Source organism: Pelmatolapia mariae, linkage group LG3_W (assembly GCF_036321145.2).
Source record: "Pelmatolapia mariae isolate MD_Pm_ZW linkage group LG3_W, Pm_UMD_F_2, whole genome shotgun sequence".
NCBI classification, from domain to species: domain Eukaryota; kingdom Metazoa; phylum Chordata; class Actinopteri; order Cichliformes; family Cichlidae; genus Pelmatolapia; species Pelmatolapia mariae.
Window position 1 is genome coordinate 80979163 of NC_086229.1, and position 14088 is coordinate 80993250.

The following is a 14088-nucleotide window of genomic DNA, read 5'->3' on the forward strand; positions in this document are numbered from 1 at the left end:
TTCAATGATTATTTTAATAGCTTGCAATAACTAAAGAGGAAGTAGGTCCCCCAGGATATCCTCTGAAGATTTCTGTGAACTATAATAAAATAAAATAAAATAAAATAAATAAACTTTTATATTTATTTTGCGTCAACAGCAATGTTGTTTTGCCCACAACCCACTTATTCAATAAACAGACAGAATGTTATTAGGCTTCAAGTGATGTCATAAATAACTCACAGGATTATGTTTCCTTCATTTCGCTTTTTTAAGAAAACCGTTTGACTCAACATAAAAAATTAAAAAATAAAAATCTTTCATAAGACATTTGGAAAGAAAATTAGGTTTATATAAAAGGAGTCTTTATTTAGTCCTCACAGTACAGTTTGTACATCTGTTTGCTTGGAAATACTTCAGTAATTCGCCAGTGAGGGAAGACAGTCGTCCACAGTCAGACGGCATCATGGATTTTAGGAAATTCAATTTGGAAATCTTTAAATTAAACCCAAACAGAATCAACCTTTGATAAATTAAATAGCTTTGATCGAATATGCTTTTAAAAAGAAGAAAATCAGAGCCCAGCTTAAGTCATGTTGCCGTTTCTGTGTGTCGACCGTCTCCTGTTCGGTTTCCTCTCATTAAGACTTTGACCACATTGCAGATGGTCGCTCCTGAGCTGAGCCTGTGTGTGTCTGTGTGAGTCCTGTGTGTGCGCACTCGCTTTAAAGTGAAACTCATCAGTATTCCTCTCACTCTGGAGGAATTAGCTGCCAGAACACCGCTTTTTCTGCCAACTTTGATCCCAGCCCTCCTTTCAGGACCAGTAAGGTGGACAACAAACCACACTCGTTATAGCTCGTTAATGGACCGACGCAGGGCTCAGAGCCTCAGGCAGAGTGCAGTGAGGATCACATGCACGAGGGAGTATAGGACTCCAACACGTAGCTCAACCTTACCCCCTTCTCTCCAAGCTCTCTTAGTGCTTTAATCAAATCCTGCCTGCCAGAGAATAACTAACAAATTAGCTCAACCCTCGGCTGTAAAACTGGTCAAATCTTGTTTTACATTTGTATCATAACAAGGCGACCAGGAGACGCTTGAGTACAAGAGGGTGCTTGAGATAATGATATTGGTGAATAATGGCTCCTGCCACATGTTTTTTTGAAGCACAGTCATTGACTTTGAAATGCCACAGAACATCTATCATCATTATTTAAAGATCTTAATTTTAATTTAACAGGATATGAACGGATGACATTAAGCTTTAATGAATTTCAGTAAAGTCATTGAATATGAACTTACTTCAGGTCTTCAGAAGCCCTCGCCTGGATCAGGGGAGTCTCCACTGAATGTCCGAACACGGCTCCTTCCGAGCCTGCGGGTCAAATCCCAGATCGTGTTCAGTGCAGCTTTATATTATGTTCCACCAAATACTTTTTTGGTAACGATTTAAACATAGCCATGAAACTAAATCCATATTTTTCAGTGACTGGCGTGTTTCAATTACATTATATCACCATTTAAAAGAGAAGAAAAAACAAGTGAACAGACTGCAGGCAATGGGCACTTATTGTCCACATAAACCTCCTGCTGCAGTCTTTCAATCATTAAAATCCTTGGAACAGCTAAGCCCAGCACAGTGGCTCTGCTGCCTTTCACTTGCCAAGCAAATGTGTAAAACCAGAAGACCATTGGAAGCAACTCGTTCATGCTTTTATGTTGTTTACACCAAATTCTGACCCTACCATCAAAATGTTGCAGGAAAAAGACTCACCCAACCAGGTGACCAATATCCAATTTTGGTGAGCCTGTGTCAACTGTAGCCTCAGTTTCCTGTTTGGAGCTGAGAGTGTCACCCAGTGTGGTCTTCTGCTGCTGTATATTTGCATTCAGAGATGCTCTTCTGCATACCTTGGTTGTAACGAGTGATTATTGGAGTTACTGTTGCCTTCCAGTTAGCATGAAGCAGTCTGACCTCTGGCATCAACAAAGCACCCAGAGAACAGCTGCTCATGGGATATTTTCAGTTTTTTGGACCAGTCTTTGCAAATTCTAGAGATGTTTTTGAGGGAAAATCCTAGCAGATCAATCACACCACGTTCAAAGTCATCTGACTGCATGCCCAAATGCATTGCTGCCATGGCTGATTAGATAACTGACAAACAAGCAGCCAAACGGGTGTACCAAATGAAATCACCAGATAGTGTATATTACTTGTGTTGACATATTGTGGATTAAAGTCTTAAGTTTTACTTATGCCTTACTTACTAATGTGCTGGACTTCTAATATACTCCAGGAAAACCTACAGTACAAAAACTTAAGATTCAAATCTACCCTTTTAGTTTTAGACAATACACCATTGATCACAGTTTATTTAAGATATCCAAAGACAATTGAGTGAGACTCCAACACCGTTTTACCTGTGACTGTGAACTTTTCTGCTGCCATGATGACCTCCTCCTCGTCGGCAGTGAACAGAAGTGTTCCCCCGTCTCTGCTTCGCACCTCCAGCCTCTGACACTGGGCTTCCACAGCCTCAGGACCTGCAAGAGAGACGTACATACTCAAGTTTCCATTGAAAACCTTCAGTAAATGTTGCTGAGTGGACTCAATTTAACGGCAAAGGAACAATTCAGCCTATTTGTATTCATTTACCTCTACTGCATTTTCCAGTATTTTATGAATGTTTCTAGATCTAACTATACATTTTAGTTACGATTAGAAAAATTTCCACCTCAAAAGTTTTATTAGTCTGCAGTGGTAACAACTTTCACTTTTTGAAAATAGCGCTGTCAAACAAAGGTTGACTTATGCGACTCTGGTCTTTTAAATCTGCTCCGGGAAGCTACAGTATGTTTGTGCATGTAAGACTATTAGCAATCTGAAATACTTTGTGGAGTGCTTGCTTTGCAAATGAAAGGCTCCTAACAAAGCTGGATCAGCCATGCTTCTCTGATGAATGAAGACAAATCAGTAATCTGTTCCGCTGGTGAGGAATATTAATTCCTGTTCTCCAGACTTTGGTGTTTTTCCAGATGTGCATGCACAAAATTCGTCTCCTTTTCTTGCTCTCTTCTCCTCTCTCTGCTATTAATCCATGCCCTGCGACGGCTGGGGAATTTAATTATTCTCGCTGAGTTTCATCTCATTTCAGACAAAACGCAGTACCCACAAAAGCAGGCGTAATTTTCAGAGGAAGGTCAAGCGTGACCAAAACGTGTCATATCAACAGTCTTGTCAAATCACCATCAACTCTACTTATGCTGGCTAAGATCAATAGCTATTAATGTTAATAAGCAGGTCATTTGTTTTCTAGTGGTGATTAATCATGTAAATGACTTTGGTAATTTAGTCTGACTGATGGCTGAACCTGATGATAAAGAGATGAAACTATTGCTCTTTCAATAAGAGCATCAAAGGTTAGCGTCTGGAAAAAAACTACTCGAATAAGATGTAGAAGCAATAAAGAGAACTTCAAGATAAATTGTTGTGCTAATCTTAAATGAAGTCATCAACAAATTGTATTGATCTGGTAATTTAGACAGCTATGGCCAGATTAATCCAAGACCAGTTTTTTTCAATAATAAGTTGTACAAAGAGAGAGGAATACAATGCTGTGAAAAAGTCTGGAAGTACATCTTATTTCTTCATATATTTTACTAGGAAAACATTCATAAGGCAAAAACAGAGATTCTACAATTCTAACAAGCTTGAAAGTCAATATCTGGTATAAAAAACGTGATTCTTCAACACAGCCTGAACTGTTAGGCAGCTTTCTTGTCATTTAAATAGTCTTCAGGAATAGTTCTCCAGGCTTCTTAAAGGACATTCAAAGCTCTTCTTTGGATGTTGGCTGCTTTTTGTTCTGTTCTCTGTCGAGTTGATCCCAAACTGCTTCAATAATGTGTAGGTCTAGGTTCTGGGGAGGCCAATCCATGATGGACAGCATACCACTGTGTGTTTATTTCTATCCAGGTATTCTTTTACTGCATTGGCAGTGTGTTTTGGATCATTGTCATGCTGAAAAATGAATTGAGTTGCCAATCAGAAGCTTTCCAGATTGTATTACATGTTGGATCAAAATCTAATCGCGTGTTTCTTTTCCAGTTCTTTTGTAATTTGGCAGAAGTCAGCCTTTTCTCCTTGTTTTGCTTCCTTAAGAATGGCTTCTTTGGCACCCATTTAGGTTACTGGTTGAGCAAGCGCCCATATGCCTTTGGCTGAAATGGAGCAGCCAAGATTTGAGTCAAACCTGTGGCCTAATCTCTCAGTCTCTCAGGTCTTTTTCAGGAGTTTTTTTCCTTTTATTAAGAACATAACTTTTAGATACTGTTCTTCTACTAAAGATAGTTTTTGAAGGTAGGGCTCGAAAACAAAATTTATGCTTGTCAAAATGTGTTCTCATAATCATAATTTTCATAACTACACATGATGAAAAGCCTTTTTGTGACAGCCTGCTGGTGATAAAGTGCCTGAATATACAATTTTAAATTGGAAAACAGAAAATAAGTGAAAAAGCAGCCAATCTCCAAGGAAAATCTTTTAAAAAACCTTTAGAAAGCCTGGTCAACTTTTGCACAAGTTAAAGTTTAAAACGGCAAGAAAGTCAAAAATGGCAAACAGCAACATATAATAAAATGAGGGATGGCTCAAGACCTTTGCACAGCACTGTAAAAACTGAAACTACTTTTAGGCTACATTGCAGACAGTCATTCCACAGCAGGTGTTTCCTTGCAGGTGAGGCAAGCAGCAATTTATGGTTTCAGGATGGAAATGGCACCAGCAGTAGTAGTGTAGAGGTACACAAAGAAGGAAGTGGAAACTCACCCACTGTGAGCTGACCAGTTAGCTGGCCTTGGTCGTTTCTGGCATTCAGCGTTACGTTCTTGTCTGACCGCAAGACCAACAAGCTGTCCTAGGGGGAAGCATGGAGGGGGGAGGATGAGACACACAGTGGGAGAGAGACGGAGAAGAGAGGAAAAAGAAATGTTGCATTAAAAAGCTTAAATCTCATAAACAGCGCTGGAAACTGTTAAACTTATTCTTTCAATGTTAAAGAACCACAGAGGAAGGAAGAAATTAAATATGTAAGATCACTGAACAGGAATTATTTAAATCCCCACACTCAGCAGCCATCAGAGACTGCCTTGTCTTGTTGAAATCAGAATTAATGTAATTATGCTGGTTCGAAGTAGATTGTAGTCTACAGTAAAAAGGTTTCCCAAGTGGATCTTTCCTGGATAATAACCACAGAATTACACAACATTAAGGCTAAAATGGAACAAATTAAAACCAAATTATTGAAAGATGAGTAATGAAGTGAAGAAAGAGATAGAGGAGGAGGAAGGGGTTTGCGGGGCACCTGAGGACGTGTGTGTGATGAGCGTGGGTGCCTCCTTTTCACCGCTGCAGACATTTCGGCTGTGGACCTGTCCTGTTTTCTGGCAGCTTTGCATTTTGCAAGTTTATAGCTTGTTGACATTTGAATGATGGCACATGTGCATTTTGAAAAGGCTTTGAAATGCACCCATTCTACCTCAGACGTCTACATTTCCCTGTAACATCATCTTATGAATACATTTAGGAGACTTCTGCCTGGACTTTAGATTTTAAATACCTGACCGCTACAATCACACACTTGCTATCACACAAAGTATATATGGTTGAACATCAACATACTCAGGGAGGGTTATGTGGGTCTGCGAAAATGTGAAGCACATATCAATGTTTCTTGTGTGTTGTATCTGTCTGTCAAACGTCCTAAAGCAGCTAGAGATCTTTCTCTTAGTACTTGACCAAAATATTTTATAAACCTATAAGAGCAACATAAATAAGAAAAAATGCTTCCCTGGGTTGGAGCAGGTTCTCGAGAACAATATCATTGTGGGAAGATGACTATGATTACTGCTAGTGAAATTAATTCTGTAAAAATAGGTGTTGCTGGAAGCTCAGTGACATAATGACAATTTGTGCTCTAGGGCTGCAAACCCAGACAGTATGTCAAGACTGCCTTAATTGATTTTTGGACATCTGCAGGCAGTATAAGAAGCTGTAGCAACACTGACCTAACGCCACCGTATAACTCTTATGGTGAAAAGTTAGCAGTAAGCAGTTACTCTTTTACACATGCCACAGAGTGAAATTACTCTTCACTTGGAATTGTTTTGAGAGTGTGTCGTTTCTTTTTTAAACACGCTGTTTTTAAATTAAAAATGAGCCCCTGTACACATGTAGTTCAGCACAGTTTCATAACACAATTCAATCTATCCAACAAGACCATTCAGTGTAAATTAGTGGCAGAGGGTTGGTTGGGCGATACTTCTATGTGAGTTAGTCACCAGGAGGAGGTAAAGAGAGATGAAGAACTGGTGCATCCCAACGATGTTTTAGCCACAGTGCTGAAAAGCTTTTCTGTAAAAGTGGATCTATTCTGCTTGCATGTGAGCTGAGATATATGTGCAAGTAATCCATGCGACTCCGCATTTCAGGCGCTTTCTTCTATTTCTATGTCGATAAGAGGGGTATCCTTAATACGATCATATGATGTATTAAGACCAGACTAAAGTTACAACATACAGTACAACAAGACGGGAGCATTGCAGGGTCCATTTCAAGCATGTAATTTTAGCTTTTTTTGTCAGGTGCATGTTATTCACAGGTATGGGTAAACCATAAGGCATAAACATGCAAACATAATGACAGGTAATTTCTGAAATCCTTTCTTACCATATGGGTGTTTACTTAAGTCTTGAATACCAGTATTTTATTACACACTAAATGGGGGTGGACTGTGTCTGGCTGACGAGTGTGGGAGTGCGCTTATTTTTCAGACAATGGAAAGCTGGCATTGTCCCGTAATCACACAGGGATTTAAATATATTTTACTCTATATAAACAGTACTATATTTAGCTTTGATTTATTCTTTTTGTTTGTATTTTTAAATTTCACATATGAGAATTTACCTTCATACATGTTAGGGATATTATTACACTAGTACCCATAGAAGGTTTTTTATGTTTAGTCAGGTAAGCCAGCTGCTACTTTCTTTAAAATATCAACTGGTGCTGATGGAGAATTTTACTATTACTTTACTGTAGCACTCTGATCGTTCTGCAGTGTGTTAGTCAACCACAGGCTCATTCTGACCCAGGGAAAACGTCATGTCACTATCTTTACAATTGTACTAAAACAAGTGACATTTACAAGCATTTAATCACAGTCTAGTATTTGAGCAAATAATTCTGCCGTTCCCTTAATCTTAATAATTATCTCAACTTTGCAGAGGTCATTTGGTTCATTTTCATTCCCCGCTCGCTCCTTTCCGATGTTAATGTGCATCATCAAGTTTCACCACGAGGCAGCGGCATCATGGAGAAATTTGAGTTCTTGATTTGAGGTATCCCTTTAAAGAGTTTATAGGTGTTTAACAGTATCCTGAGGGGGCACGGCTGAGACGCTCGTGCTCTCCTTAAAACCTCCCCGGGATCACATAAAAGGCTTTTAAAGTCACTGTGTCTGCTGAGGAAGGTCAAGCGCAGATCAGAGTGAATGCACATAAACGGAGCCTGTTGTTGTAGGTGTACCGGGCCCCATCAGACTGAAAAATTACCATGACTGGTGTAAGGCAGAGGATGCCTCCTCGCATATGATGAATAAGTTCAGAGCGGAAAGCGAGAGCACGTCACCCTGCTCCTAAGAAATAGTTTAAAAACAAAGCAACTCTGTGCTGTCTGACGCTGTTGACTTTCAGCGAGTATAAAATGAAATCTGTTTAAAGCACAGATAAAGAGCACTGTTCAGAGTTTAACTGTAAGCCTAACCATCTATTTGCATAGAGACATTTAAATTTTAATTATACCGACTGTTGTGCTGGAGGCTCATTTACATACTGAGCGGCACAACTAAATGTAATTTTTTTAAAATGCCAGGCGTGAAAAAGCAATGCTTATTATGCCTTAATTTCCTCATTTAAATATGAAATCTTGCAGCAGGCTGTTTAAAAACATGTCTGCAGTCATATTCAATATTAAAAGTTGCCTGTATTTTAGTGCAATGCAAATCAAAGCGGTTCTAGCTTTCCGAGGCGACGCTGCAGTTTGCGGTTTAAGCTGCTCGAGATTAACAGGTGGATGGCTTTAAGCCGTCTTTTGCCGACTTGAATTCAGAAATAGTGCTTACAATCAGCTCTCTCGTGCTTATCAAATGCAAGTAGGTGAGGCTTAGTGAAGGAGAAGTTTCACTCCAATAAAGATACACCTGCATCTGCGGCTATTTATAGATCAGTCAGGCTCCCCGGAGACGATAACGAGAGCCAACAGTCTGAACAGCAGAGATGTGATTAACTGTATCTGGGCACTGTGATGCACTCGTACCACGGTGTTCAGTTTTCAAATTCCAACCAAGTTTTCATTTAATTTACATTTTTATCAGCGACAGTGTACCATCTGTATCTAATGGTTAAAAAGTTACCAGATCATTTATAAAACCCCAGAAATGTTGTGTTATTATAAAATCCATGTCTGCTCCATGATTTGCGAAGATTACCTTTAAATAAAGACCGACTGCTCCCACATCTAGAGCCTCCCAGCTGTCAGATTTGATCTCCATAGTGTCATTCCTAATGGGGGGTAAAATTCTACAGTTGCAAGAAGCTGTGGCTGGAGTGGTTTAAGGAAATTCAGCTACAATTATTTTACTACATAAATGGAGAATTTGTAGTTGGTGTACAGTCGTGGCCAAAAGTTTTGAGAATGACACAAATATTAGTTTTCACAAGTTTGCTGCTTCAGTGTTTTTAGATCTTTGTGTCAGTTGTCAGTTCTGTGATGTATTGAAGTATAATTACAAGCACTTCATAAGTTTCAAATGCTTTTATTGAAAATTACATCACATTTATGCAAAGAGTCAATATTTGCAGTGTTGGCCCTTCTTTTTCAAGACCTCTGCAATTGGCCCTGGCATGTTGTCAATCAACTTCTGGGCCAAATCCTAACTGATGGCAACCCATTCTGTCATAATCACTTCTTGGAGTTTGTCAGAATTAGTGGGTTTTTGTTTGTCCACCTGCCTCTTGAGGACTGACCACAAGTTCTCAATTGGACTGAGGTCTGGGGAGTTCCCTGGCCATGGACCCAAAATGATTTGTTCCCCGAGCTACTTAGGTATCACTTTGGCCTTATGGCATGGTGATCCATCATGCTGGAAAAGGCATTGTTCTTCATCAGACTGTTCTTGGATGGTTGGAAGAAGTTGCTTTCAGAGGATATTTTGGTACCATTCTTTATTCATGGCTGTTTTTTGGCAAAATTGTGAGCCCACTCCCTTGGATGAGAAGCAGCCCCACACATGAATGGTCTCAGGATGCTTTACTGTTGGCATAAGACAGGACTGATGGTAGCGCTCACCTTTTCTTCTCTGGACAGTCCTTTTTCCAGATGCCCCAAACAATCGGAAAGGGGCTTCATCAGAGAAAATGACTTTACCCCACTCCTCAGTAGTCCACTCGCTGTACTTTTTGCAGAATATCAGTTCGTCCCTGATGGTTTTTTCGGAGAGAAGTGGCTTCTTTGCTTCCCTTCTTGACACCAGGCCGTCTTCCAAAAGTCTTCGCCTCACTGTGCGCTTGCTGGACTTTCTTGGGCGCCCTGAAGCCGTCTTCACAATAATTGAACCTCTTTCCTTGAAGTTCTTGATGATCTGATAAATGGTTGATTTAGGTGCAGTCCTAGTAGCAACAACATCCTTGCCTGTGAAGCCCCTTTTATGCAATGCAATGACAGCTACATGTGTTTCCTTGCAGGTAACCATGTTTAATAGGAAGAACAATGATTTCAAGCATCACCCTCCTTTTAATGCATCCAGTCTGCTATTCTAACTCAGTCAGCATAACATAATGAGCTCCAGCCTTGTGCTCGTCAACATTCTCACCTGAGTTGATGAGAAAATTTTTGAAATGATCTCAGCAGGTCCTTTTATGGCATGAAATGCAGAATGATGAAATGCAGTGGAAATTGAATTTTTGAGATTAAGTTCATTTTCATGGCAAAGAAGGATTTTGCAATTCATCTGATCACTCTCCATAACATTCTAGAGTATATGGAAATTGCTATCATAAAAACTGAAGCAGCAAACTTTGTGAAAACCAGTATTTGTGTCATTCTCAAAACTCTTGGCCACGACTGTACATCCCAGGCCTCCTGCCTTGTGTTATGTCCAGTCGAGCAGCTGATTTCTTTCTTTCTGTAAACGTTTGAGCTGGCAGAAGAAAAAAAAGTTCTTATCATAAATAAAAACACTTGCCTCTTAATGGCCAATAATTGAAAGTTCTTGGAATTACATCATTAAATTACAAAAAACAGCAAAAAGACTAATTAGAGTGGACTGACCACTTTGCTAAAATATATCACTGCTGTTCACTGAATCTAATTTGACCACAGTTTGTCCTTAAAGGCAGCAGAGATTATTAGCCTAATGCATGTGCAAAACAGGAGCAATTCCAAAAGATAAATTGCTAAACTCAAGACTCGTCTCCTTTGTGCATTCATTTTCTGTTTGCAGAGATATCTGCTGAGAATTTAAGCTATGCATTCCCTCGGTGAGATGAAACATCGTGCCTAAAATCTTTCATTTAACTTGATGTTAACTAACTTTAACTTTGCCTCAACCAAAATATTCAAATATTCAGATAGCCATATATATTCATCTGTGCAGTCCCAGTATCATTTAAAAGTTTATACTAACCAGCTATCCAACCCTTATTTATTCCACGTTTATTCCAACATCTTTGCGATACTGATAGTGATTAGTACCGATCTACCCTGTGAGAAGTTTCCTCTCGATGAAAGCGGGAGGGGTAAGAAATGCCCGCTCACACGTCTGCTTTCACAAACACTTGAAATTATAAATGCAGTGTTCCTCTGGCAGGTAAAACTCCAAGTGTGACAAGGATTTCAAAAAGCCTGAAATTGCTGTTGCACTGTTGCACTCAGACAGGTAAAAATGTTGAGTTTCAAACTGATTTGTCATGCCTGAAATTATAACAGTATTGTGGCTTTCACAGGTGTAATTTAAGCTATTGTCTCGCAATCATATGCTTGAATTTTGTTGCAATCCAAACGTCTGATATTGAGGTCATCTCGCGGTATTGTTTTCACGGTGCTCATACGAGCCTGTGTTTGGTGGAACAGCTCAAGTTTGCATGTGCTGTGCTATCTGCAGAAGCTGACAGGTGAAGGCAGAGAGGCAGGGAAGGAGGGAGGGCTGAGATAGGTGGACAGACATGCAGGTAGTGAGGAAGCCTTCAGGGCAGGAAAAAAAATAATATAGAAAATCTTCCTTCCATCCATCTGCCTGTCAGTTTTGACAGACAACTCAGCACAGGTACATATGAAAACTGCAGCAAAAGAGGCTAACATTATCACACATATTAAAACAAGCTGAGTGTTAGGCTCTAACTTTTTACACTTGATTTATGTCCTTACTATTTCAATTCTTTAACACAACGTGTTTCCACATGGTCCCACTTAGAATGAATATAGATAATAAAGCATCCTTTGATGGCGTATGTGTGATTTAACATTTGCTACAATATGGGCAAAGCAGGCTTTCTTAAAAGGAACAAAATTATCAAAATCTACTCAGCCCTGCGAGAAAAAGTAATTGCCCCCTAAACCTAATAACTGGTTGTGTCATCATGGCAGCATTTGTGATTATAGTCATTGAGTGTTTCACGTCAATCTGGAGGAATTTCGGCCACTCCTCTTTGCAAATTTTTTTTAAGTTAGGCCAAACTGGATTTTCCAACATTAATGGCCTGTTTAAGGTCAAGCCAAAGCACCTCAATTGGATTTGAGTCTGGACTTTGACTAGTAAAAGCTTAAATTTGCTTTTATGAGGCATTCAAAAGTGAACCTGCTGGTGTGTTTTGGATCATTGCCCTGCAGCATAACCCAAGTGTGTTTGAGCATCAGGGCACAAACTGATGGCCGGACATCCTCCTTCAGGATTTTCTGGTAGAGAGAAAAATTCATCATTCTATCAGTTACAGCAAGACTTGAAAAAGCAAAGCAAACCATCACACTACCACCACCATATCTGAATGTTGGTGTTCTTTTTATTTATTGCTGTGTTACTTTTTTGCAGATGTAAAAGAACAAAAAGTTCAACTTTTGTCTTGTCAGTCCGCAGAATATTTTCCAAAAGTCTCTGAGATCATCAAGACAGGTTTTGGCAAATGTGAGACGAGCCCTTGAGTTCCCTTTGGTCAGCAGTGGTTTTCTCCTTGTTCTCTCCTGTGGATGCCCAGTCTCTTCTTTGGTTCAATCATGAACTCTGACCTTAAGTAAGACAAGTGAGGCCTGCAGCTCTTTGTATGTTGTTCTGGGTTCTTTTGTGACCTCCACAGTGAATCGTCGGTACTCTTGGAGTAATTTTAGTTCAGCAATATTTTCTCCATTTGTGAATAATGGCTCTCACTGGCATCCCAAAGCCCTAGAAGTGGCTTTGTAACACTTTCCAGACTGATGGATGCCAAAGACTTCTTTAGATCGCATTTTTGGCTTCTTTTTTAAAACCTTCTTCACTTTGTCAGACAGGTTGTGTTTAAGTGATTTCTTGATTCAGCAGGTCTTGTATGCGTGGCTCATAAAACTGAAGTCAGCTTTCCAAAAAATGCAGTTCATCACAGTTAATTCATGACTTAACAAAGGAGCAATTACTTTTTCACACAGGGCCAAATAAATTTGAATAATTTTTTCTCTTAATTAATCAACATTTAACAACTGCATCTGCGGCTATTTACTCAGGTTATCATAAAAAAAATGTGAGAAATATGCAAAAAACATAAAAGCAAAAAATCAGGAAGGAGCAAATACATTTTCATGGCTATAAGGTTACACAGACACGGCTGGAAAAACTTACTAATAATATCAAAACTGAAAGCAGCAATAATTAATTTTCTGACCATTTGGTAAAGTGCAACAAGCTGTGAACGCAGACATATGATCATCTCATGATGTTAGTATGGGTAACCCATTAACACTAACACACTATTTACACATACAGCAGCAGATGCCAACCATCATTAGCATTCCTTTGAACTGATGCTTTTAGGCGCTTTCCTTTTAACTCTGTTCGGTCATATATCGGGCTCTTTATCTGCAAAATGTTCAGCCGCAGACCGGCGACTCTGCCTGCTGTTTGGTGCCTAACAAGTTATGAACAATGATTTTATCAGAGGTTTCTACTCAAACAGCCATATGCTGCTGTTGCTGAGGTTGACAGAGTGACTCAAAACGCCAAAGTTGTGGGTGAAAAAAACAAAAAAACACTCCAAAAAGATGAGCCAAAAGACACACACACACACACACAAAATAAAACTGAAGAGCCTTTTTCTGTAGGTTCATCAAAACAAGAACTCTGATATACATATGGTTATTTGGGGAAATGATACATGATTTTCAACTCTAGTAATAATATGAAAAAGTTTACAAAAGTCACACAGAAATCCAAACATTCAGTGATTCTGTACACTGTGTGAGACAAAACTTGTTACATGTAACCAATAAATACTGTTAAATAACAATTTATACTACAAGAAAAATGAAATAAAATGTGTTAAAAAATCAAATTTAAACTCTTACTAATATATTTATTATAACATTGCTTAAATCTTTAGCTTTTGTTTTGTGGGTAACTACTCTGATTTATTAATGTGTCCTATTTATCACCAGCGTCACACAGAGACTGTAAACTGCATTAACCTGCCATTAAATAAACACTAGGTTGGCGTAGCCCGCTCTCCAGCGCACTCTCACAAAAGAGATTTTAAATCTCAAGAGCTCCACTTCATGGTTAAATAAAGATTTAAACAAAACCGACAAGACTTTGGTTTTATGATTAACAGTGGCTTCTTTCTTCCTTCCTTTCTTATTTCCCTCCTGTCTGCCTCTGTCCCCTGGGTGACAGGTAGGTGGATGCAATTAAATGTGCAGGAATAAACTGAACTTCAACTCAACTCAATTGAATTCAATTGAATTTGAAAGTAGGGCCAAACAGCAGCAATGATACAGAATGACAGTAAAAACGAAAAAAAAAAAAAAAAAAA

General features: G+C 39.1%; 1 protein-coding gene across 1 annotated transcript in view; it reads right to left on the bottom strand.

The window, feature by feature from the left end:
• The window catches only part of LOC134619231 (zeta-sarcoglycan-like), a 56470-nt gene that overhangs the window by 17882 nt on the left and 24500 nt on the right, over positions 1–14088 (bottom strand). Inside the window, exons 4-6 of the mRNA XM_063465006.1 lie at positions 4811–4898; positions 2404–2526; positions 1285–1357 (exon numbers count right to left, since the gene is read on the bottom strand). Coding sequence (XP_063321076.1) covers positions 1285–1357; positions 2404–2526; positions 4811–4898 — 284 coding nt within the window. The remainder of the gene's footprint in view (positions 1–1284; positions 1358–2403; positions 2527–4810; positions 4899–14088) is intronic.